Raw genomic sequence first — 27,019 nt, 5'->3', positions numbered from 1 at the left:
TGATTACTTAGGTCCTTTATCTATGGAATCAGGACAATAGTTCAAGTGGGTAAATTCAGTCAGTAAATGGTTAACTCTGAGTAGGGAGGAGCAAGGTTGTGCCCGGGCTGTCCAAGCCTCTGCTATGTTTACTGGTCTTTCTGAAGGAAACAGCCCTGCAGAAGGGACTTCCCTAGGGAACACGTGAACCCCTCACCCCCACCCCCAAAGGCGGTCCTTCCTAAGCAACTCAGCAACTACGATGGGGCTGGTTGTAATAACAGAGTAGGTTCATCAGACACACTCATGTTCTTATAATTGTATTTTCGGGACATCATCAAATGCAGCTTGAAAAAAAGCCTGAAAAGTTTGGTATGAAGTAAAAGTAGAAGGGGTCATGGCAAGCTGAAGACCCATACAAGGCCTGGTTATCAGAGCAAGGAAATTATAAACAAGCAGAAGAAGCTGGCCGGGAGTGACACAGGGCCACGGGAGACGTGGCTCATGGCAGAGGTCGGAGCGACTGCAGTTACTGACAGCAGTTACTGCTGTCCCAGGCTCGGCTGCATGTAGCCTCACCGGAAAACCTGTTTCTTCTTGAGGAAACACATCCGTTGTTACTTAAATATGCTTGTGGGAGGACGGTCTTGCCAAACTGTGGTTCAGTCTCAGACTTAAAGTGGCATCTGTGTTTCACGGGTCCTGTGAAGGTCAGGTGGAGCTCAGAGCCCAGGTTTCTCACTGTGGCATACACGCAGGCAGCCTGTGGCTCAATGTGAGGTGAGAAAGATGGAGGCAACGGAAATCAGACTTGGTGTCCCCTGCTGCGGGCAGGGCGGGGCTGGTGGGGTAGAGGTAGCTTGGTCCATGCTCTACCACCTGTACAGGCTACAAGAGGGATGAAAGAATAGCTTCTGCCCCACCCCTGACAGTCCCTGAGACTGGGGGTGCGGTGCAGGCTGGAGAAAGAAAGGAATGGAAAACACATTTGGAAAATTTAATAACAGATCCACTAAGTAATCAGTATTTGAGATTTAAAATGAGAGAGGTTTTGAAATTCTGTTTGGAAAGAAACTGATAATAGAGGGAAGTAAACATCTGATGAGTGAGGGTATGAGAGAGTACACTTATACCTTGTGATGGATAAATGCAAAGAAATTAAAGAACAGGAAAGATATGAGGCAGAAGTTTAGAGTTTTGAAAAACATGCAATTAAGGCTTAAACTAAAAAGCTCATTTTCAAAAGAATGTAAAGTGAGCTCTTCAAACCATCACAAGCTGCAATTTGATATGGAAGTAATTTACGTCTCACAGCTATCACATGATTAACAGACATTAAGAAATACTCAATACTAAAATTTATAGAAATGAAAATTAAACCATTTGTTCAATGTTTAATGATTTCATGGTTTACTTTTTAGAATAAATAACAATATTTTACAGTAGATCACCCTCACTAGACAATTAACCATGATGTTTTTTATTTGCTTTAAAAGTCTTCCTGTCTTCTTTCTCTAAAGCGTAAGACCACCAGCTTTTGGGGGTGTCAAATACTCTTTTACCACTTACCTGGGTTGCTATAATAAGGATGCTATCAGAAAACTGTATAGTTATCAATGTCAGTAAATTTAACATTGATATAATACTTTTACGTAAATACCATTTGTATTCCAACTTTGTGAAGTGACCCAATAATGCCCTTGATGTTAGGTACTGGGGTCCTCAATAGCTGTCTTCCTGCTTCCTAGAATGCCCCCAAGTCCACTGGTGATGCCACTCTGCCTTCCCATAACTCTTGGCCCAATGATGATTGTGTGAAAAATACCTACATAATGGTTTTCAAAAAGAGTGCAGCTACTTTGGCTGTAATACAGGTATAGATTCTTTTCTGGCAACTATCAAACATTTCAATTTTTTTTTTCCAAGCTGCATTTGATGATGTCCCGAAAACGTAATTAGTGGTAGCCCTGTTTTACAAGAATCATTTCTCCCTCAAGCTTTCCTCTCCCTCCCTAATTTTCCCTTTCAAAATGAAAAGGAGTTTCAGAAGCAGAGGAAAATAGACATAAATTCTGTGTACGTCCCTGTAATTCTCTGACTTTACCCACTGGATATGGAGATGATTTACAATGCTAGTCTTTGAGCAGTTGTGTCTTAATTAATGCCTTAAAGATTTGGGGCATAAATATGATTCTAAGACATTTTAACCATAGTTGTAAAAAACAAAGCGTAGCCTGATTCATTGCCTTGCTGAAGCCAGAGCTCCACTGTGTCTAATGTCAATAATTAGCAGCTTGCGTAATGTCTATGGAACATTAGACATTTGGGGTATATGAGGCCCAATGAATTCAGAATGATGAAGCAAATAAAAGCACTGTACTTGGTTTATCCTTCATGGTCAGAGCGCTGATGGAATTTAGAAATTCTTCTCCCATAATCTGCCATATTCTGTCTGCCAAAATCATAAACAGAAGAGCTAAAAATATGACATTAATACTGTTGACAAGAACCACAGAGACATTAAAAACATGTGCGTGTGTGCGCACGCACGCGTGCGCACACACACACACACAGGAAGCAACCACTTTGCTGATCATCCTTTACTTTGAGAGAATATTCCTTGCACCCCTGGGTCCTCAGTCAATTAAAAACCCCAAAGAGGTGGGGAGTGGGCGAAATGGGTGAAGGCAGTCAAAGGTACAAACTTGCAGTTATAAAATGAATGTCATGGGGATGTATTGTACAGCATGGTGTCTACAATGAATAATACTGCATTGTATGAAAGCTGCAAAAAGAGTAGATCTGAAAAGTTCTCATCACAAGATTAAAATGTGTCTGTGCAGTGATGGATGTTTTAGACTTACTTTGAGGTTCAGTTTGTAATAAATACAAATGCCAAATCACGGAGCTGTACACCTGAAATGTGTTATATGTCAATAAAAAGCAAACCAAACCCCAAAGAACTGAAACATAGCAGAAGATATATCCCATCTACTTCGATTAGCTGTTTGGAATGGATCTGACATTATTTCCTTGTCTCCTTTACCTTGACAAATAGATTTTATTTTTTAATGGAGGTAATGAGCTTGGTTAAATAAATAAGTATGTAAGGCCAGTGCTGGGGGAAAGAAAATGGGGCTGCACTGACGTCAGCAGAAAAATCCCACGAAAGAGGGTCTTCTAAGTGACTACATGGACATGTGAGCTATCACACTGCAACATGACAAACACCTCCCACACAATTCTGATCACTGCAAATGGAAGAGCGAATCCTTTCCATCAAAAGTGGCTTCATTCCTTCACTTTGTACACTCTGTAATCTTCTCTGAAGGGGGAAAAAAACAAAAAGAAAACTTGGTGGCCAGAGTTCAGTCCAAATGGAGTTTTCATAGGGTTCCAGGATGCCCTGCCTCATGTAATCACTAAGAAGTTGGTTCTTTTATTCTGAAATTAGTAGTTCATTGCCCTTAGGGTGCCTGTCCTATGAGTGCAGCCAGCAGCAACGTCTGGAGTCTGGATTTTCCTTTTCGTTACTTCAGTGTCAGCTCATAAAGTAGGCAGGCTCCTCTTTTGAAGAGCTTGGGGGCACTCCAAACAGTCAAGCATGAAGCATTAACCTTGTGGGAACGAAGACCTGGTGAGGAGTTGGTTATCCTTCACTTTGCCCTTGGGAGGCAGGAAGAGTGGGGGCCCTGCAGCCAGGTGGACTTCATAGGAATCCCGGCTCGGCTACTTGCTGGGTGGTGTGACTTTTGCTGCCACCTGGACTTCTTTATGTTTAAGAAGGAATAGCCGTGCCTACTTTCCAGAGTTGGGAAGACTACATGATTCAATGCACGAAAAGCTATTATACAAGAGCTTGGCACATAGTAAATGCTCAATAAATGTTAGCTTACATTATTATTACTCAGCAAATGAGAACTGACTCAACAAATGATGAAAAAGTACACAGGTTTTCCATTATTAGACATTAGCAAAATAAAACTAAACTGCTGAAATAAGGAAATGAGACTCCTTTAAAGAAAATCTTTCCAAAATGTATTAACTAATAACCTATCAATGGGCTCCAAGGCATAGATTCCCGCCATTCCAAGCACTGTCTCTTTTGAAAATGCATCTCCTGTAGCTCAAGTCTCTGTGCTCCTTCTAAAATTACTCCAGTTCATTCATTCATTCACTCATTCATTCATATGACAAATATTTATTAACCCCCTACTGTATACTTGGCAAGCCACAGGTACTTGGATAAAACAACAAATCAAACACAGAAGATGCCTGTCCTTGTGGAATTTCCATTCGAATGGGGGAATTAAATAATAAGCAATAACATGATGAATTAGTAAGTGACCTAGTAAACTCGAAGGTAAATGCTGTGGAAAAGAGAAAAGTAGGGCAGGGGTAAGAAGGGCCGGGCAGGGGGTGGGTGGTGGCAGTTTTAAATAGAACTTTGGGGAAAGTCTAACCGTGGGTCCTGTCCAGTCTCAACTCTTCACTCAGACCCACAGGACTTCCGGGGGCCACACAACCCGAGGCCACTCACTGGGACAGGGTCAGGAACACCAAGCCCTATTGGCGGGAGCCCAGCAAGGACACAGGGGGCCAGATCCACACCAGGCATGTAGGGCTCCTGGCTCACAAGGCTCATTCCTCACAGAAGCTAACATCTCTTGTAACCACTCCACAGTTACGACTCCCAGGAGCCCCACATGGGACCTGCCCGTTGCAGGAGTCACTTTTACTTCTTCAAGGGCTCCTTGAGAAAGTTACATCTGAGCCAAGCCCTGAGGGAGGTGAGGATGTCGGCCCTCTGGATAGCAGAAGCAGGGTATGCCAGGCAGAGGTAAGGCCGAGGGCCAGCGCAAAGGCCTGTTCAGCAGCCAGGCTGGACTCTGGAGCAGAGGAGCATGGGTACTGCGGGGGGACAGAAGGTCGGACAGGTACTGGAGGAGGCAGGTCATGCAGGACCACACAGGCTACTGTCAGGAAGCCAGCTTTCCTTCTGAGGGAAAAGGCAAGTCGCTGCAGGGTCTTGAGCAAAGGAGTGACATGATCTGACTTGGGTTATAAGAGGCTCACTCTGCCTGCTGTGCGGAGAATGGCCAGTGAGGGGGCTGCTGCAGTCATTCCCCTGGGTAGAAAGATGAGTGCTCAAGGTGAGTTCTGTTTTGTTGTTGGCAAAGCATATGCAATGCTCTGGTTTAGAAAACCCTATTATATGCCGTCTGTATAGAACAGGCACCACAAGTCCAGCCATTTTACACCACCGACATTTTGTAATGTTAACAGCAATAAAGACAGGGTGTGATCAACAGCATCAGCTATTGAGTCCAAGGAAAGGGCTGCAGGAAAAGTAGGCAGTGACAGGAGCTGTGAGTCAGTTGGTGTCCCTCCCAATCCACTGCTCAAAGGTCGTTACACAGTGTGATAACTGGCTCTGTCCCGGGAAGTCAGGGGCCTCGTGAGGGTGTGGCTGCCGTTGCACAGAGAGCACTGGTGCCTGACCGGCGGTCACAAAGCAGGCCCCTGCGATGGGCAAGAGGGCCTGACTCCACCAAGCATGTCCAGCGAGGGTGAGCATTCACGGGCTGAGTTACTTCTGCCCTGGTTACTGTCTCTGCTGGAGACGATGTACTTATTTTTAGCCATCATGTGATTCTCCAGTATTTTCCAGGCTCTGCTTGAGTCACTCTGGTTTCAGAGAATTTTTCATAGTGGAAAAAAAAAAATGCAGGAAAGAACTCTTCATCTTGAAATGGCTCAAGTATTAAAATTTCTAACTTTTAAATAGTTATTTGAACACGGTGTATATTTCTTTCAATAAACTTCTGACTTTTCACACCTCTCAGGTCTCGGTAGAAAATTAAGTGTGCTTGAAACACATTAGATGCCAACCAATCACCATTTTAGTTCAAAATTCCTGTTTTTAAATTGTTCTCAGAGCAATTTCTCTCTAGAAATTGTGAGGATCCCTCACCCCCATGAATACAATGCACACGAGAATCCCAACAATAATTTAGAGGTGCACCCCCCTTGCCTGTTTACTGCCGCAATGAGGAAAGCTGGGGCTGGAAAGAGCCTAACAAACTGAGCCAGCCCACTGGGAATAAAGACACAGAGGCGTAACCACGACAATGACATCACAGGTGTCACTGCACTCCTAGCATACAGCATTCAGACAAAAAGCTTATAAACTTAGATGGCCATTTTGGGGGAACACAAGTTCTTAATTACTTTATGATGTCCAGTCAGAGTCACTATTGACTTATCATTGGGAAGAACAGTGCTTTAGGTTGTTTTTCTGATGGTGGTTAAATCTGTTGTCTCCCATTAACACTGTTTTACCCAGACTTCCCTGCAAAGAGAGCCGAGGTCTGAGGCCACAGAGGTCGGACCTCAGACAAGTGAGACGTGGAGCAAAGCCCCACTGGAATCATCCATTTTCCTTTACTCCAATCCGTTCCTGCTTGAGAGTTCTCTACTTCCACCATCCAACCTCCAAACCAGAAAGTTGTTTATCGTTTAGCCTTGACTTCCACTCTCTTTTACTTCTCATATCCAAACATCATCAAATTTTGTTGATTGTACCTCCTAAAAGTTGCTATAAACCCACATGGCCACAACCTTTGTTTAGGCCACCCTCCTCTTCACCTTCCAGAGGTGAAGGCACCAGTCCTCCAGGGCTCTCAGCCCCAGAAGTCCCCTAAGGCAGGATTTCTTCAATCCTCACAACAGCTTCTAAGCTAGTCTCCTGGATTATAACTGTACCCCTTCCATGTATTCTTTATACCACAGAACAAACCTGTGCTTAAAACCTTTCAATGACTACCCACAGTCCCCATTATAAAGCATAAACCTGTGACTAACAGATCCAACATGACCCCACACACATGTAATGATCTCTACCTCCTGGTGCTCCCACCTTTGTGTGGTCCCCTCGCTTAGAATGTGGGTGGGACCTGTGACTTGCTTTTAACCAACAGAATATGGCAAAAGTGATGGGATGTCACACCTATGATTACAGTACCATGTATAACTGTTTTGTTGGCATTTAAACCAGAGAGACTCTCCCCTGCTGGCCTTGAAGAAGTAAGCTGCCGTGTAGTAAGCTCCCATGTTGGAAAAACCCACACGGCAAGGAACTGCAGGTAGTCTCTAGGAACTGAGAGCAGCTGCCAGTAAGAAATGAGAGCCTCAATCCTGCAGCCTTAAGAAAACCGCCAACAACCTAAGGGAGCTTTCCTCACTTGAGCCTCTGATTATACCACAGTCCCAGCGATGCCTGGATTGCAGCCTGGTGAAACCCGAAAGCAGAGAACATGGCTAAGCTGTGCCTGGACTTTTGAAGCTGTAGACAGTACATGTGTGATGTTTTAAGCTGCTAAATTAGCAGTAATTTTTTTCAGCAACAGAACTTGCATACAATCTCTTAACCCATTATACAAGGGTCCTCACCTCTGCAATCTCACATCTCGACGTTCAGACAGAACAAAATACACTTCCCTGAAGACAGCATGTTCTCTCCCAAGTTCAACACTTTGTTCTTTCTGCTTGCAATGCTCTTTTCCATACCCTTTACCTGGCCAACTTCTACTCATTCATTAAGTCTTGATCAAACCCCACTTTTCCAAAAAAGCCTTTCTAGAATACACAAGACCAGCTCAGGTGGTCTTCCTACATGCCCTGACAGCAGTTACCTCACTATACTGTTAGTGTCTATTTATTGTCAGGTTTCCTCCTTAGGCTAGAACTTTCTTGAATGACTGTGTTTCTCCAAAACCTCTGAGTGTGGCTTAACAAACATTTATTGAAAGACTAAATGAATGAGAATTCAAGTAAAGCTTTCACAAAAAGGGCAAGGAATCCAAGACAGAGGAAATGTTTAAGAAATATTTTCTGAGCTCCTGTGTAGTGCACCATGTTATTTTCTGAGCAGGGGGCTGCTCAGGTGTTGGAGATGATTGGAGAAAACTTCAAAAACAGCCATGTGTCGGCTTACGTACTGCATTTTCCTTGATCCAAATGGACACTGAAGTGATCCAATTTAAATCAATTCAATAGCTACTAAGTAGGAACCTTCTATGTTTCAGGCAGTGGAGAACAATGATTGAACAAGACAGAATTGGTTGATAGTTCAGCTCACCCAGTTCAAAGGCAGTCTAGAAAATTATTCAAGTCAAAACTGTTTTCTATTCCCAACCAACATACCAAGTGACCAAGAAAGGCCCTAATGATAAAATTAGGCTCACTGGTGATCTGTGCTATTCTGCTTATGGAAACAGAATAAATGTGAAGTCACTGCCTTTTGAGGCCTGAAAAGTTTGATTGTGAGGCTGAGAAGCCAAACACCAAGTTATTATACCTATGAAGAGAGAAGGGATGATCCATCGGAATAACGCATGAGATGTACCTGCAGAGCCAATTAATATCACAACAGACAAAGGGAGAAGCTGTATGAGAATGACCCAGTGCTGCGTATAAAAGGACCCAACGCAAGAATGGTTGGCTTCCCAGGTGCAGGTGGGACAAGTGGGACAACAAAGAAGGCCATCGGCCCTCTTCTGTGTGAGGTGATAGAGTATGGCTTGCTTAAATACGTGCCAGTTTTGTCTGAGGGGCATGCTCTTCACTTTGAAATCACTCAGACCATCTCCTCAGAGAATTATGTGAATTGCAGGATTAAGAAATCATAGGTTAGTAATTCTTCTAATCTAGGGCTGAGTATTCTGGGCTTTATACACATTTCTGCTTTGGAGCTGAGAAGAGGCCTGGTACAAGAGGCTTTTCCCCCCCTGCATTTAAAAATGTGGATAAAATATAGTAACTCTCATCCAAGAGCCTGTGGCAAGGATGAATGGGAATGTTTTTGAATTTTAAAAAAATTATAACCATTTAAAAAAACAAATGCATCCAAACAGAATAGCACGTGTTCTGTTTTAAGCCTTTACACTACTGCAGAGCCTTTTATGTCCTCCATACACTATGCAATTTGAACTGGTCTGTTGTTCAGTATAGTGTGGGGAGGAGAAAAGAACATAAAACCAGACCATACCCATGATATTTGAGAGAGGCAATCTAATATAATGGTTACAGAGTCTGGGCTCTGGAATCACAAGGTCAAGCTTCAAATCTTGGGTCCCCTACTTCACACGTGTGACCCTGGCAAGTTATTGAACCTCTCTGTGCTTCAGCTTCCTTATGTCTAAAGTAGAGGTAATGATACCATCTACCATTTAGGATTGTGGTGAAGCTAAATTGAGCTAATCTATTTTAAGTGCTTAGAGCAATGGCTGGCACTTAGTATGTCCTCAATAAATATTTGCTAACTCCCTCCATATCTGATGACTCCTTCTACATTTTAAATGTCTTTCCTTTCCTTAACTTTCATGAAAAAGTTCTATTCATACTAAATTTAAAGAGGTATACATTAATAGCACCACAACAGTTTGCAAGTTTTGATCTTTAAGCTTTAAAAAAAAATTCAGTTTTAAAGAAAACTATGACACACTTTCTTTCGAAGAAGCCCAAATCATTACAGATTACAAACTGAATTAGTGAATCATCTGTCAAGGATGCTGCATTGGTAAGCAAAAGAATTAGGATGGAAATGAAAAATGCATGGCTGTTCCTAGGAAGGCGCCCTTGGGCTCTTCCACAGACACTGCCAGAAGATTCCTATCTGAGGCTCCTGAATTCTTTATGACTCTTTGCTCCTGTCTGTGCCCACATTCCAAACTCATGGATATTCAGTATCCTGTCAGGCCGAGCACTGCTCGCATTTTATCCTGTGGTGTTATCATTGCTATAGGTAGGGAAATGCAGTTTCAATTATTCTTTAAGGAAAAAAGTATCCTAATGCCTAGAAATGTATCCTATATATCTTACATATGGTAGATGTGTAACTGGAGGAACAAAACCACCAATATTCCTCTCCTTCCAGAGAGTAGAGGATGTCCTCTAAAAAGTTAGTTGGGCCATTGTAAGTGTTTCTTTCTATTTTCTGCAGGTCTAGATGTAGCCAGGAGAATAGCCATTAAACTGGTGTGTACCTTAGCCATGGGATGGTTTCTTAATATAAACAGGCGAAGGGGGTGCAATGTGGCTATAGGGTAGGGATTGAGCGAAAGATACAAACACCACTGTTCACGTATTAATGAGAAGTGTTAACATCTATTTGAAAAGAAGTCTTGCTAATTATTGAGACTGATAAGAAAAATGCATGTCTTCTTTGTTCTGAGTTGATATTGCATGATCTCTTAAAATTAACATTTGATCCTGAGAGAACTAAGTAGGTATGTGGATAGTACAGTATGTGATTTGTGAGATACCAGTATCAAGCAGGTACACCCCCAGAAGTTGTAAGGATAAGTAGGCATGACTCGTCTTGATAGGGAGACCATGAAGTGACAAGAAGGGTGCCTGTGCCTACCCTACAGGGTTCTGGGAAGTCAAATGCCATCATGGACTGTGCTAATCTAAAGAGAAGACATGGGAAAATGCATTTCTTGGAGTAAATGATGGCTTTGGGGTGACAACAACATTTGTGTTTAAAGGGTGGAGTTTCTCCAAAGGCAAATGAAGACTTGCATTTTGACGATCATAAGGAAAAGGAAATCCTGCATAAAGGCACAGGCCTGAGACCAAGATTAGGACCCCTTGAGTGGAATGTGACTTCTTGCATACTTTTTACTTGGACTCTAATTGAGTTAAGTGCCTGTTAAATAAAAAACATCAACACTCCGTGGAGTAATGTAACAAAATCCAGAGTCCCCACAACATGACATCACAATGTCTAGGATAAAATCCAAAATTACTCAACATATGAAGAGCCAGGAAAATGTGACATATTCTCAAAGGAAAAGCTAATCAACAGATGACAACTGTGAGATGGTCCGAATGGTGGAATTAGCAGACAAGAACTTTAAAGCAGCTATCATAACTATGTTCAGTGAAGTAAAGTATGCTCACAATAAATGAAAGGTAGGCAATGTGAGCAGAGAACACAGGAAAATTTACAAGTGGAAAAAAACACAATAGTTGCAAGTAGTAAAATGGAAATGACAGAGGAAAAAGAGGGTAAACTTGAAGATATATTAATAGAAACCATCTAATCTAAAGAAGAGAGAGAGTACTGGAAAAGTGCCTCAGGAACCTGTGGAATAACTGCAAAAGCTCTAACATGGATAATGGAGTCCTAGAAAGATAAAATAGAGAGAATGGAGCTGAAAAAATATTAGAAAAAATAATGGCTGAAAACCTCCCAAATATGGTTAAGGGATAAGATTTAAGAAGTTTAATAAGCTCCAAAACAAGAAAAATTAAAAGAGAACCATGATTAGGCACATCACAGCAACACTACTGAAAACCAAAGATAAAGAGAGAGAACCTTGACTGCATCTGGGGAAAAACAACGTATTATATAAAAGGCAAGAATGATTAGAATGAGCGTGCACTTCTTATCTTTGGAGGTCACAGACAGTGGAACAACATTTTTAAAGTGTATAAAGACAAAAGATCAGCCTGAATTCTTTACCTGGGGAAATATTCTTCAAGAATGAAGGTATAATAAAGACATTTACAGAAAAAGTAAAAAAGAATCTGTTGCCATTGGACCTGCTCTATAAGAAATGCTAAACAAAATTCTTTGGGTCTGAAGAAAAAATGAAACCAGCAGGGAACTCAGATGTTCAGGAATGAATGAAGAATATTAGAAATGATAAAAATATGAGAAACAAAACACTTTTTCTCTTAATTTATTTAAAATACATATGACTGTTTAAAGCAGCATTGCCTAGTAGAAACATAATGTAAGCCATGTAATTTAAAATTTTCTAGTAGCAACATTAAAAAACATTTTAAAGAAATTAATTTTAACATATGCAAAATATACACAAAGTATAATTCCTACATGTAATCAATACAAAAATTATTAGATGTTTTATATTCCTTTTTTCATGCTAGGTCTTCTAAAGCCAGCATGCATGTTACATATGCAGCACATTTCAATGTAGAATAAGCATATCTCAAGTGCTCAAAAGCCATTGATTGTATTGGACAGTGTTGGTTTACAATAAAAGTTTTGACATTTTTCTTGTGGGGTTTATAATGTATGTAGATGTAATACATATGCCAGCTATAACAAAGGACAGAGAGAGAAGGGTTGCCAGGGTTCCACATTTTTGTATCAAACAGTGTATTAATTTTAAGTACACTGTGAGAAGAATGTATATTGTAATCCTTAGAGCAACCAATAAAAAAATTAATGGAAAGAGGTATAGTTAAAAAGGTAATAGATAAATTAATATGAAATGCTGAAAATATTTTTAAAATCCAGAAGACAACAGGTAGAATAAAATAGAAGGAACAAACAGAAAACAAATGATAATACGGTAGAGCTCTAAATCCAACCAAATCAATAATTAAATTAAGTTGTAATGGACTGGATATTCTAATGTCCAGAGATTATCAGAATGAATAAAAATACAAGACCCAGTTATATGCTATTTGAAGAGACATACTTGAAATATAAAGAAAAAGATAGGTGGAAATTTAACCTATCATGGAGAAAGATGCACCAGGCAAACAGTAAGCATAAGAAAGTTGGAGTGGCTGTATTAAATCAGATAAAATAAACTTCAAGACAAAGAGTATTACCAAAGACAAAGAGGGACACCTCATCAAATACAAAGGTCAATTCATCAGGATGATATAACTATCATAAAAATGTATATACCTAATAACAGAGCCTTAAATACAGAAAACAAAAAAATGAGAGAATTAAGGAGAAACAGACCATTCCATAATCAATGCTAACACCGTCTTCACAGCAATTGTCTGAACTAGACAACAACAACAACAAAATCAGTAAAAACACAGAGGATCTGAACAACACTATCCACTACCTTGATCTGCTTGATATTTCTAAAACACCTTACAACCAACAACTGCAGAATTCATATTCTTTTCAAGAACAATGTGGTATATTGACCAAGAATGACCATACTCTGGGCCATAAAATCAAGATGAAAACAAAGATAAAAACCACTACAAAGATAAAAACCACTACAAACTGCTACACTTCACTGTCTCTCCTAAAAAAACGAAACAAAACAAGCCTTTTTGGAAAGTAAAAGCAACTCCTTTTTTCCCAGAGCAGGTGACAAGTGATGCTTACTTTGATTACAGGTGCTCAACAAATGCACAAACACTGCTAAACAAATAAATCAATAAACATGGTCACCTTGTTAAGGTTGCATGAACAGCCTTAGAGAACCCCAAATAAAGATAATTGAGAGGGAGAGTATTTACATATTCAACACAGTTTTTGAAAAACACTGTTAGGATTTATTTAGATCTACATTTAGGGATTTAATTATGATTGTTCAAATACTTTATTCTATTATACATTTTAGGTTGTTTCCTTTTTCAAAACATTTTTCTAGTATTTCTATTAATTTGATTTGAAGTCTGGCACACTGAAGTCCCTAAGGAAAAGAGAAAGCTTAGATTCAATTTCCATAGCAACTCTAAACCCATCACACTATATTTGTATATGGGAGTTTGATTTAAATACATTAATATATGTGAATCTGCAATGTGTCTAAGCTGTGGTTGCTATAGGAACCGCAACTTCAAATTTCCTTTTAAGTTTAGTAAGTGCTCACACACAAAAATTGATCCCCCCGCCCCACAGCTATCTCTAGTTGCAGATATAGCTCATAGCAATAAATTTACAAGCATCACGACTCATGATGATATATGCACTTAATAGATATCTACAATTATGAAAATGTGTATTTTAATACACATCCCTCGTTGGTCGACCAAAGCAAGTCAAGACGCGATTCCTCAGAATGTAGATAGAATAGGACTCGCCAGGCAGCCACCTGCCCTAACAGGACAGCCTCTGCTTATGCGGAAGCTTGTTACAGTCCAAGGAAGTCACGCAGCTACTCACAGACACCGATGGGCTCTATGGCTTCTCTGAATCCACAGAACATCTTGTGCCTGCACTGAAATGGCAGAAAAATCTAGCACATTCTCACAAAAACAGAATGTACCAAATATGTGGAGTGCATTCATTTCATACACAGACATCCGACTGTGCATGAATATGTAAGTAGTCTGTATGACACGGAAACAATTTTCTTGCCAATGCAGACAGTCCTTTCTTAGTTATCGTCACGTGGATAATCCACTCCATGGTCAATTTCCCACTCTAATATGGCCCTTTTGCCACAAGATTCTAAGGAGCTTCCATTTACTGCTCTTCATGAATTATTGTCAGGACATGTAAATTAATTGTAATATTAGTCTAAGAAATATTTGGGGTGAGATAAATCCAAGGCAAAACGAATCAAGTATTCCAAAGCCAAAACAAATGAAAATAATTAAAGACCATCTCATCTCCTGTTTTTGATGTGTACCAGCCATTGCTTGTTTCCACTAATGCAGACAATTAAGAAATGACCAAGCTTAGAGGTGGGAACAGAAATTGCTCCTGAATGCTACTGACCCGGGATCACTATGACATCACTGTGATATAGAGATGTGAATTTCCCAGACACCTGATCCTCACCTCATCAAGCACTTTCATTTGTCTTAAATTTTGGATGGACAAAAATCAGACTTGTGGATGAAGAGGATGGCCTTGAATGGTTTCCGAACAGAGGCAGGGAGGCCAGGTTAGAGACTGTAAAGTAGTTCATGGGGTGCGGGTGAGGATGATTATAAACAGAAAATTAAACAGACTCTTAAGAATCGGTAGGGAACTCTGGGTGCACAGTTGTGTTATACAGACCCTGGAGACTGCTGAGCTATTAGATTCTGTAATAAAGATCTCAGTCTTCTGGGGTGTTTAGTAAGGTTTGGTAAGTTTTTTTTGGCTCCTCTTTTACTGATGCTTGTACTTTCTACTGATATCAGTGTACTCCTTGTCCCAAAACATTACGTGCTTCATCTCCATATTTGTTATAATTAGGTCTAAATTAAGAAAGAGCAAATAGACTCTAGATACGTATCATAGGAATTCGCTCACATGTAAAGAGTAAAGTGCATGAATTCATAGCAGAGACTTTACAACACCTAGTCTGACTCTTAGAAGACATTCTGGGTTACATTTTCTTGACTATATTCCCAAGAGGTGAACAAATGACCTCTAGAAAAATGAAGTCTTTCTGTACTTAGAGGAGCCTTTCTCTTATTACAGCTTTTAAAAAAATGTTCTACATGTGATATATATATATCTTGCTGTAATTTTTTCCACAGTATAGTTTTACTCCCCAAAAAAGTCCAAGACTCGTGACATTTTATTTAAAAAGGTTTGACTTCTGAAAATATCCTTTCTGCATCGTTAAGACCAATAAGGTAAACACGGTCAAAGTATTAGGAACACACATCTCAGGAATTCCCGTCTTCCGGGACATTAAAAACCAAGTTTATTACCATGTTTCCCCCAAAATAAGACAAGGTCTTATATTAATTTGTGCTCCAAAAGACACCTTATGGCTTATGTTCAGGGGATGTCATCCTGAAAAATCATGCAAGGCTTATTTTCCGGTTAGGTCTTATAATCGGGGAAACATGGTATCTGTTGATTTTAATGTATTTCCTGAGCTTTGTCACCGGAGAGGCTAAGTTTTGGAAAAAATATATTTCTCTTTCAGGTTCATGGACATTCTATCGAAATGGCACAGTCTCTCTGTGGCTTTTGTGACAGACAGATGAGGGAACTCCTAGAAAAAAATGAGGCCAGGGCAGTCTAATAACAGTTCTGTTTGAGGGAGTAAAAATGCTGGTGCCAGGTTAAGGACACCTTATGATGGTGGAAAAAAAATATTCTGAGACCTGTCCAGTTTCACTACTAAAAACTTGGAAAAGTGGCAGGTGAGTTTGAAGATGCATCACTAACATCATTAACAGTTCTAGAAGAAGGCCTGCCTATGAGAAATAGCAACCACTCTTCCTTTTCTCACCTTGTTGTCCTCCCACTTCATCTGCCTGCCAAATCCCCACCTTGGGCGAAAACACACCACTCTTCCTAGATCCCAGACTAATGAAAGTTTCTGACAGAAATTGCAGGCTAATTTGAACCGCCATAAATTTTTGTTCCCCAAACTCTTCGTGGCTTAATTTTTATCCAACTTCTCTCCAGTGCTTCTGTTCCAAAAAAGTAAATACCTCCTCTCCTCTCTAAACCTCTACTGATGCCCTTGACCTAATTTTCTCCCTCCATGTTTAGGGTCATACTCCACCAATTTTCCTGCCTTAGTCCTACTGTCAATTATTCCTACTCCATGAACCTTTCTCCCATCTTACAAATCTGCTGTTGTGCCTTGTCCTAAAAGCAAACAAAAACAGATCAAGGACGATACCATTCTCCTCGCAACCTTACTTCCTAATGGTATTGTTGGCTTTTTCCCAACGTCAACTAAATGTTTTTATTTTCCTTAACTTTTTTCCTGAAAAATGTGGTGAAGGTAGAATTTACTCTTACCACATCACTTTCACACTTGTCATGTCATGCCCTTGTTAAGTCACTGCAATCTAAGCGTATACACTCAGCATTTTAACAGACCAATTCTCTAAAGGACTATTAATCACCTACTAGGAGTCAGATTTCTTTGGCTGGTTTTCAGGCCTCATCTTATTTGATCTCCCCACAATTAATATTCAGCACTGTTGGTGATCCCTCTTTCCAGAAATTTCCTACTGTTTGTTCTCTGATGCTGAGCTTTCCTGTTTTGTTTTTTTCCCCCCCGATGTTCATCTTTTTCTCTGCTTCCTCTTTTTCCTCTTGTCCCTTAATTGTATGTATTCCCACGGATCTGTGCTTAGTTTATTTTATGAAAGTTCATTCATCCTATGGCTTCAAAGCTGCAATTTTATGCTGTCTCAATTTCCTTCTTCCAATTCTTCAATCCACCCCTGGTCCCATCGTTCCACTGAGTGACCCCCAAGTCGAGAAATCCAACAGACTCTCCCAGTCCTCATTTTACTTGACTCCTTGGCAGATTTAGATGCTCCTGACCATTCTGCTCCCTTCCTTCTGCTTCCCGGACATGTCATTGCCTCATTTCCTTCAATCTTTCCGGAATCTTCCCTGCTCCTATGCAAGCCCTTCCTTTTCTACTCAAATATTGTTAGAGTTCCTCAAGGCATTTTCTCCTTCTCACTCAGTACTCACTTCCAGCTTCAATTACGTGGACACGTGGCAGACCCACATATGCTTACACTGTTTTGAGTTCCAGACATGTGCACCCATTGTTTAATATTAGGTTGGTGCAAAAGTAATTGCACTTTTTGCAATTGTTTTTAACCTTTTAAACCACAATTACTTTTGCACCAACCTAATAGTATTGTCATAACCACTTCTCATCCATTCTGATTGGAGGGTGGGCATAAATTAGAAATTCTTATTATTTACAAAATTAGCGTTATTGATTTAACAAGTGTGAACACTGATTTTCGGGATGGAAACCAATGGTTTCTGAGAATTTCATTTTTCAACTGTCCAGTACCACGAACCAGTATTTATAATGACTGTAATTTTACAAGAACAATTCTATTTGGTAAAGTCCATTTTTTTATGGCAAAGATGTTTAGAATATATTTCAGAAAGGTTTTTATCCACAAAACTGTTAAAAACTTTAAGGTTCTAGGTATTTTTCCTCAATGACTTCACTTTTGGACAAAGCTGCATAAATGAAGACTTGCTGAACATCACCACATAAAAACTGGCACTGCCCCTTACAGGAGATAGGATGTAGATGTCACGAATTTCCTTTGAAGGATTATAGATGATTTCTACTTAAAAGTATCAATTGGTTCATATCCTGGTTTGTACTGCCAGCAATTACACAGTAAAAAATATTTCAGTCCAAATCTAAACAGAAATTTCTCAGAAAAAAATAGAAGGGAAATGAAAGATACCCCTGAAGTATTATTTTAACATACGGCTTCAGTGACTTTATTACCCTGTTTCCCTGAAAATAAGACCTAGCCAGACAATCAGCTCTAATGCATCTTTTGGAGCAAAAATTAATATAAGACCCGGTATATCATATATCATATCATATCATATCATATCATATAGGTCCCAGTGTTATAGGAAAATAAGACCAGGTCTTATATTAATTTTTGCTCCAAAAGATGCATTAGAGCTGATTGTCTGGCTAGGTCTTATTTTTGGGGAAACACGGTAATAGTTAAATCATGATTGTTAGACTTATTATAGATAGGTCACTGCTTGGAAAATAAGTGTGGTCAAACAAACAATAAAAATCATCCAAAGGCATTAAGATACTGACTGCTGGGGGGAATCAATTAAATATTGATTTAAGCAGAGAAAGGCCTGAGACATTTTCTAAAATGAAAGTGACTCTGATTTCGCTGTTACGATACCTGCTGTGGGGGAGTTTGCGTGGTGAGACTTTTTTGGCAGGTTGAAGATCTGTTCTCCAGGGTCGGGAGGAGGAATTGCATCTTGCCCTTGTCGTGCTTCTACAGGATCATATTCCTTCCCATCGTAGTTAGCATCATAGAATTTCTTAAACCACTGAATAAAATCCAGGTTGTCCTGGAAACGCCCTTTCACTAGCTTCTCCACTGGAATTACCTGCAATATAAAATCACCATGTGAGTCACAAAACCTCAGGTTTGTTTGTCTTTAACAGAACTGAAGTGTTCCCGAAATATAACTATTTCCTGCATGTCTGCAAATCATCACTACTGGTTTTTCCCCCAGCTTCTTAGCCAGTTGTACTCTGGAATTCACATAATTTTTTCACCATATTAAAGAAAAATGAAAATGTAACTAGTTCTCTTAGAATATTTAATACTTCTGAACAAACCAGACAGAATAAGGAATAACCTTATCTGTCAATAGGGGCTGCTCCTCTTTACAGTATGTTTATGGCCAAAGTGTCTCCCCCCAAAACATGAGCCTGGGTTGTTGTGCTGTTTCAAGATTGATGGGTTGTCCTTATTTCTTTGTAACCCTTACTACTAGAAAGTGAGATTGAATAAGATTCAAATCAATGTAAACATATACCAATCCAAAGATTCTTAGGAAACAAAATGAGCTTTCGTGGAACTTATTTACAATGTAGAGAGAGGAGCACCAAAACAACTAACCACAATAATACAGGGCCCAGTATTTCGTGGGCTACACAGGAGTACAAGGGAGTGCTGAGGAAAAGAAATGGAGGCTGATTAGGGGAGTCATGGAAGGCACCCTGGAGAAGGAGGTGCACAGCATCCACCTCAACTTCTAAGTGGAATCTCAGCTTTTGCTTTCCCATTGGCAATGTAAAGAGCCAATCAACATTCTCTTTAGAGGTCTTACAGGAACCTTCAGAATTATGACAGAAAAATACGTGGTGTGATTGCTTAGCTTTAATTCAGTGGGCAGCTATTTTTGAAGGAAAACGGAAAGGTGCCTAGCTATCCAAATTGCACCATTACCAGATTCTTACTTCCTCATCTTTGAGTTGGAATACTACTTGACTGTGAGCCACGAGAGTTACAAGGTGAGGGAGGAAGTCAGATCATGTGTAGGCGACTGTGTATGAACGTGAGATTCAGACAAGAGACCCAAGGTTCCAAGAACGCAGCTTCATTGTGTAATGATATGAACGGAAACTATAAATGAAATTTTCATCAAGGCTTTGCCACCTTTTGAGCTGTATACTATTGATATCCTAAAATGGGTCACCAGGACCACTTTAAAAAAGTGGAAAGACCTCAAATATCAGTGACAACTTGAAAGAAAAAAACAACAACAACAAAAAAAACGGAAGCATTTTAGGTCACCCATTAAACTATAGCATTAGCAATACATTTTTCAAAATTGTTTGTTTATGAAGCTAAAATTGAAACTAAGTCAACTGTACAACGAAATAAAGAGAAGCAAACTTTTGGAGGAGACCACATTTTTCATGAATACTCTTTCAGTAAAGACTTGGGTGCTGAAACCTTTTCTCCTCTCACTCTCCTAAACTTCAGGGATGTCTGCCCAACAGAAAGAATTCCTTCCATATGTGCACTTAATTGACTTCATTTTACTATTCAAATATTTTCATGTCTTCTGATTTATAGTTTTTGTTTATGCTGATAGTGATTGTTTAAGAAAGTACCTTCTTAGAGCGTAACGCCCTTTAATGAACAGACTACTTACTATACTTTGCTTCCTGCCAAACATGAAAATTTACGAACAGTTTTAGATGATGGTGCTACATTAGCTGTTCAACGTAGGCACTTCTGTTGACTTGATTTTGCATTCCCTATCAAAATGAAAGTTCTAGGGGCATAAGTTCAAAATCTGAGGTGGCAAGCAAATCTTTGCACAGAAGCTTCCCATGTGCTGTCAGGCGATGACAAATACGAACAGGGACCATGTCTCTATCCAAGGACTTGTGAGTAGAATCATAGCATATTAAGCTAGAAAGGCCAACAAAGGTCACCAAGGCCAATCTCCCTCCACGACAAGAATTTTATCTTCAATATTCTTAACATTGGCTCATCCCCTCTGTGTGTGTATACTTCCAGAGAGATATGGAGCTCTCTAATTTGTTGTATAGCAAGTTCCCAATAAACATGTGAATGGCTGTTTCTGTTTCTTTTCAGTTTAGAAGCATGTATTGAAAAATGGATGAAAACGCCATAAGTGATGCTGCTTGTAAGTAAGGAGAACCTGTAGAGCTCTGGGTTTGAAGGAGCTAACTGAAAATTAACCACAGCAAAGAATGTAAAGTTGAAAATAATTAAAAGGGTTAAGATGTTAAAGAGCATATGTTTTGAAATAAAAATTCTAAGAAAACAAGATTTTAATGATATTTTGATAAGAATGTTTTCATTTAGGAAGACATTAACTGCATTAAATTAAAAGTATATACAGCTTACCAAACTTTTCTCTTTTCCTTTAACCTCTATCTCTTAATAACCCAGGATTTTATTTTTTATTTCCATAGCCTATTTATTGCTATTATCTATGCAAAGAAAAGTTTTCCATTTCTTCCCTGCTGGTTTGTTTCTTTTCTCTTATTCAAAATTCATTTCTTTCCAAGACTATTCCCTCTAAGAGATATATCCTAAAGAAATAATATGAATTAAGTATGTATCTGAATAGCAGGAAACATGCAGATTGAGTGGACTTTCGCAATGGCCCATTACTGGAGTAGAGGGAGGACTCCAGTCTAACTCCATTTGTATCACTCGAGGACAAAATTATAAAATTCAAAGCGAGAAAAAAAGGACAATTTTTGGACACTGAGAATCTGAGTGTATACATGATGTCGGACACTTTCACATGAATTCCCTCACTATAACTTCATAACCACAGGGAAGGGGGTTTTTGTCCTGTTTTATAGATAGTTAAAACTTGGACTCAAGGAATTTAAATAATTTGCTCAAGTCATGGAGCTGGGATTCAAACCCATGCTGCTTCCACTGTAACATGCTGATTCTCCAAAGGAACAAAGAACCAGAGTGGCATCTGGCAAATACAAAAATTTGTCATTTACAATGCTAAAACAGAATAACAACATTTTAACATTTGTAATTCCTGGTAGGGTTTTTAGTCTAATGGCTACAAGTTTAGAAATCTCCTTAAATAAAAACCTCATACAAATATGGGGAGTTAGGCTTGATGCCTTATGCTTTGTACAGACTCCAACCTACTGTAGAGATATCAAGATATACCCCATTGATATACTTCTTTTTTTTTTTTTTTTGATTTTTGCATTTCTGCACAAAAACAATTTTAAGGAAAGAAAACGGCATTTAATGGAGGTACAAGTTAGTCTCCTACCTTATCAACATTCATTCGCTTAAATGACGCTTGCAGAAGTTTAAAATTGTGAATATACTCATGCTCCAACTTTGCTTGAAATTTTACTTTCTTCAAACTAATGCAGCCTGGAAAGAGCATGTCCATGAACTGGCAATAGGCCGCTCCTGGAAAGAGAAAAGAAAAGTACTGGCGTGAGTCTGACTGTCCCAGGGTATGAACGACGATTGCTAGGCAGGAAGGAGCTGTACTCAGTCAGAGCCCGCCAGGCCACGTGTGACCCTCTCCTCTCCACACTCACACCTCCTTGTCCACCGGGGCTGGGTGCTGGAGGGAGGGGACAGTGCTTCAGTGCAGCTCCTGCCACGTCCCCATTCCTAACTACTGCAGTACTGACGTTGCATTCACCAAAGAGCGTCACCGGATTCCACGAACAATGAACAGAATCTCAGACATTAATGTCAAGGAAACTGGGGTAAACTAAACTCTGCCTACCTTCTACCAGAAAAAAAAAGAAATGTGTTTTTTCTCTTCCATTTAGCTGCTCCTTGCTCCAAGTCATCAAAATATATAAATGTAAGATAAAAATAGAAAACTGCAACATGAGAAAACTAAAGTTCTCACGAAATGTGTAGCTCAAAAAATACACATATGCCCAGGCTGTTTTTTTTTTTTAATTCCATCTTACAAAATGGCTTAGGTGAAACTATAACTATACCATCTAATACCAAAATACAGCTGTATACAAATTTAATTCCAGTCCAAAGCAATGGGGTTCCCATACTACCATGAAGAATGGAGACACAGAGACTCTGAAATTTACAGAAATTCAGAGTCATGCTGTTTATGACTGAGAAATAAAATTACAGAAATGATCAATGAGTCCCCTGGGGAAATAGTCACAGAATAAAGGGTTTATTAGTTAAGTCTTTGATTTTTTTATGAAGAACTCTTAGGTCATGACAGTTTCAAGTAAAACTCCCAGGTAGACCATGTTTGCTGACTTCATATCTTCTTTATATTACGGTCTAAAGGCATTTAGAAAAAGAAACTCAAAGCCAGAATGATTATTTTTCTTTTACAAGGAGGGAGAACAACTGAGTGGCAAAAAGTGGAATAGGAGACCATTTTTGTGTTCTCTCTTCTTTGCTTCTTCAGATCTCTTGGTCCATTCCTATAATGTGCCAATGACGCCTTTCTGGAATATGAAGGGCTCCTTTCATCCTTTGGTGTCAAGGTTTCTATGAGAAACTTTTCATTCCATTCCAGTGACTCAACTTTACATAGGAAGAACCTACTTGGTCTCTTATGTCAAATTGATGTTGAGCATCCTTTACTGAGATAGGAATCCAAGATAAGAGGCAATCAGTTATCAGGGATCTAAGGGTTGCTAGAGCAGGAAATGGTGGGGTAACTCATTCATAGATAAGAGCATAAAGTGATGAAATATAGGCCACAAGTATGTCCTGCAGAATCTTTGTATCTGATGCTTCACCTTAGATGCCAGTACCCTGAATAATAACTAGTCTATCTCTAGTCAAGCGGATGGGTTCTCTTAAAAACAAGACAAAATAAAACAAACAAAAACAAAAAACATCAGAGGATGTAAGAGAAACATCATGAACTCAGGGGTGGGGGGTGGGGCTGGGGAATGTTCTTATAGTCATTGTCTAATTATTCAGCTCTTCCTTTTGAAGAGCCACCAGATGGAGCAAATTCCAATAACCACCTTAACATTATTTTCATAGAAATGGCTGTATCTAAATACAATGGTCTCATTACCTGCTCTCTCAAGAGTTACTTTCAACTTTTGTAGAGTTTAGCACAAAATTTACCTATGGAGACCCAGGAATCTATGTGTTCTTACAAAGCAACCAACCAAATCACTCACTTTCCAAATGTAAAAATTATAGCTTTGGGGGAAAAAAACCCATCAAACACCCAACTTCAATAGAAGGAGGAAGGAAAGGAGAGAGGCAAGGAGGGTATATGTGAAGTAGAGAAGGCAGGCAGGCTTGTCTCTAGTTTTCATCCAGAGAAAGCCACTGTTTATGTTCTCGTATGTACTTTTTTCTTTTTCTTTTTCTTTTTAATGTAACAGACGATGATTCCCTTTCTGAGTCATATAATATTCTCTGACATTTTTAATGGCTTTCTGCTCTTTACATCATGGTTAGCAACTTTCCTAAACCAAGATTACATAAATATTCACATGTATTTTCTTCAAAGACTTTTATGATCTCAAGTTTTACATTTCCATTCTGAATCCATGTGGAGTTTATTTTGGTCTATGATATACAGGATGGTTCTAATGTTAGTTATTGCAAATGTTAGGGGAAATCTGTCATTTTTGACTCCCCAGCATTTGGACCTTCCTGTTGGAGTTGATGCTACCGAGCCCTGCCTCCCACCACTGTAAAATGGGCAGACACCCCTTTCTCCATACCCAGCAGAAAAGATCCAAGCTTGTGACCTAGGCTCTGCATTTGGATGTTCCTGCCTGGGTCTCGGAGTCTTGAGTCAACACACAGGGACCATGAGAATTTAGTCTCGGCGGCAGGGGTGGGGTCTGGAGTTCTGAAGCCGCGACAGCAGCGAAGTGGCATCCTAGCCATCATAGCCCAGTGGTACAAGGCAGGCCCCATTCCCAGCTCCTCAGCATCTTTTGGTTGCTGTCATCTTCTGACCTTGCTTGGTTTCCCACTGATGCTGAGTTACCCAATATCCTTCCTTTAAATTCAACTTCTACCCAGCTTGCCAGGATTATTTTCTGCTATTCCCAAAATACCAACTGATAAAGTTAGCAAAGGGTTAAACACCATTATTTCACCAATGAGCTATATATACTTTTCCCATGGAGAAGAAGTATCTTTACTACATATTACTTTCCTAATATATGCACTTAGGATTTTTTTCTAGACTTGAATTCTTTTTGTCTGTCCCTGTGATAGTTACACACTCTTCATTATTTAAATATTATTATGTATTACTATCTCTGGAATAATTTCCCTCTTCTTTTTCTCAGACATTTCTCAAGTTTTATCCTGCATTTATTCTTTCCATTATATTTAAAATTTGTCATTCATGGCATATAGAAAATAGATTTGCTTTAAAAATTAGTCACTTACTATTTAATAACAGAGCTTTACTAAGGTATAATTCACATATTATAAAATTCAACCTTTAAAAGTATATTTAGTGGTTTTTATTATAATATACTCACAGAATTATGCATCCATCACCACTAATTCCAGAAGATTTTAAATTACCCCCAATAGAAACTCCATACCTACTAGCAGCCATTCTCTATTTTCTCCTACCCCCACATTCTGGTAACCACTAATCTATTTTCTGTCTCTATGGATTTGTCTAATCTGGACATTTAATATAAATGAAATCATGAAACATGTGGTCTTTGTGTCAGGTTTCTTTCCCTTAGCAAAACCTTTCAAGGTTCATTCATGTTGTGGTGTGTATCAGAACTTTATATTCCTTATGTTTGAATAATACTCCATCGTAGGAATACACCACTTTATTTATCCACTCGATGTTTGGGTTGTTTTCACTTTTGGGCTATTAGGAACAATGCTGCTACCGTGTTTCCCCAAAAACAAGACCAAGCCAGACCATCAGCTCTAATGCATCTTTTGGAGCAAAAATTAATGTAAGACCCGGTATTACATTATATTACATAAAACCCGGTATTATATTATACCCAGTATTATATTATATTATACCCGGTATTATATTATAGTATATTATATTGTATTACATTACATTATATAAGACCCGGTCTTATAGTAAAATAAAACCGGGTCTTATATTAATTTTAATTTTTGCTCCAAAAGACGCATTAGAGCTGATGGTCCGGCTAGCTCTTATTTTCGGGGAAACATGGTATGAACATTTGTGTACAATGTTTTACATGGACATAAGTTTTTAATTCTTTTGGGACATACGGTAACTATGTTTAACATTTTGAGGAACTGCCAAACTGTATTCCACAGCAGGTACACCATTTTATATGCCTACCAGCAATGTATGATGGTTCCCATTTTTCTTCATCTTCTTACTGTCTTTTTTATTCTAGTCACCCTAGCAGGCGTAAAGTGGTATCTCATCATGGTTTTCATTTGTTTTCCCTAGTAACTAATAATGTTTAACATCTTTTTCATATGCTTTTTGGCCATTTGTATATCTTCTTTGTTTATGTAAGTCCTTTGCATAATTGTGAGAAATGTTTATGCAATTCCTTTGCCCATTTTAAAACTGGATTATTTATCACTTTATTGGTAAGTTGTAAGAGTTCTTTATACATTTCTATGTCTTTTAATCAGATATCTGATTTGCAAATGCTTTCCCCTAGTCTGTGGATTGTCTTTTCATTTCTTTATGATATCCTGTGAACCGCAAAAGTTTTAAATTTTGATGACATACAGTTTATCATTTTCTTTTGTCACATTTAAGAAACCATTGCCTAATCCAAGGTCATGATGATTTACACCTACATTTCTTTTAAAAGTTGTATAGTTCTAGTGCTTACATTTAGGTCATGATCCATTTTGAATTAATTCTTGTATATGGTATGAGGTTTGGGTCCAACTTCATTATTTTGCATTTGACTATTCAGTTGTCCCAGCACCATTTGTTGAAAAGACAATTCTTTCCACTGTTTAATTGTCTTGGCACTCTTATTGAAAATCAATTAATTACAAATGTACAGGTTTATTTATGGGCTCTCAACTCTATTCCATTATGTCTATCCTTATGCCTGTAATATGTCTTGATAACTAACTATAGCTTTGTAGTCAGTTTTGAAATAAAAAATAGAAGTCCTCCAACTTTGTTCTTCCTTTTCAAGATTGTTTCAGCTATTCTGGGCCCCTTGTATTTCAACATTAATAATAGTATTAGCTCATTGATTTCTGTAAAAAGGCAGCTGAGATTTTAATAGAAACTGCACTGATCTAGAAATTAATTTGGGGAATACTGTCATCTTCACAATATTAAGTCTTCCAATCCATGAACACGGGGTATCTTTCCACTTATTTAATTTCTTTCAATGATGTTTTAAAATTTTCAGTATATAAGTCTTGTATTTTTGTCTAATTTATTACTACTTTATTCTCTTTAATACTATTGTAAGTGGAATAGTATTATTTTCAGATTGTTCACTGTTAATGTACAGAAATATGATTGATTTTTAGATATTCATTTATCCAACAACCTTGCTTAACTCATTTATATTAGTTACAG

The 27,019-nt window shown here is 38.8% G+C and overlaps 1 protein-coding gene across 3 annotated transcripts in view; it reads right to left on the bottom strand.

The window, feature by feature from the left end:
* Positions 1-27,019, bottom strand: part of MAPRE2 (microtubule associated protein RP/EB family member 2) — a 142,149-nt gene that overhangs the window by 12,467 nt on the left and 102,663 nt on the right. For all 3 annotated transcript variants that reach the window (XM_033087320.1, XM_033087319.1, XM_033087318.1), the window contains 2 exons: positions 21,785-21,930; positions 18,379-18,592 (listed from right to left, as the gene is read on the bottom strand). In XM_033087320.1, the coding sequence (XP_032943211.1) occupies positions 18,379-18,592; positions 21,785-21,930 (360 nt within the window). The remainder of the gene's footprint in view (positions 1-18,378; positions 18,593-21,784; positions 21,931-27,019) is intronic.

Source organism: Rhinolophus ferrumequinum, chromosome 19 (genome assembly GCF_004115265.2).
Source record: "Rhinolophus ferrumequinum isolate MPI-CBG mRhiFer1 chromosome 19, mRhiFer1_v1.p, whole genome shotgun sequence".
Taxonomy (NCBI): Eukaryota; Metazoa; Chordata; class Mammalia; order Chiroptera; family Rhinolophidae; genus Rhinolophus; species Rhinolophus ferrumequinum.
Note: the sequence above shows the minus strand (reverse complement) of the source record. Positions and strands in the feature narration are given on the sequence as shown.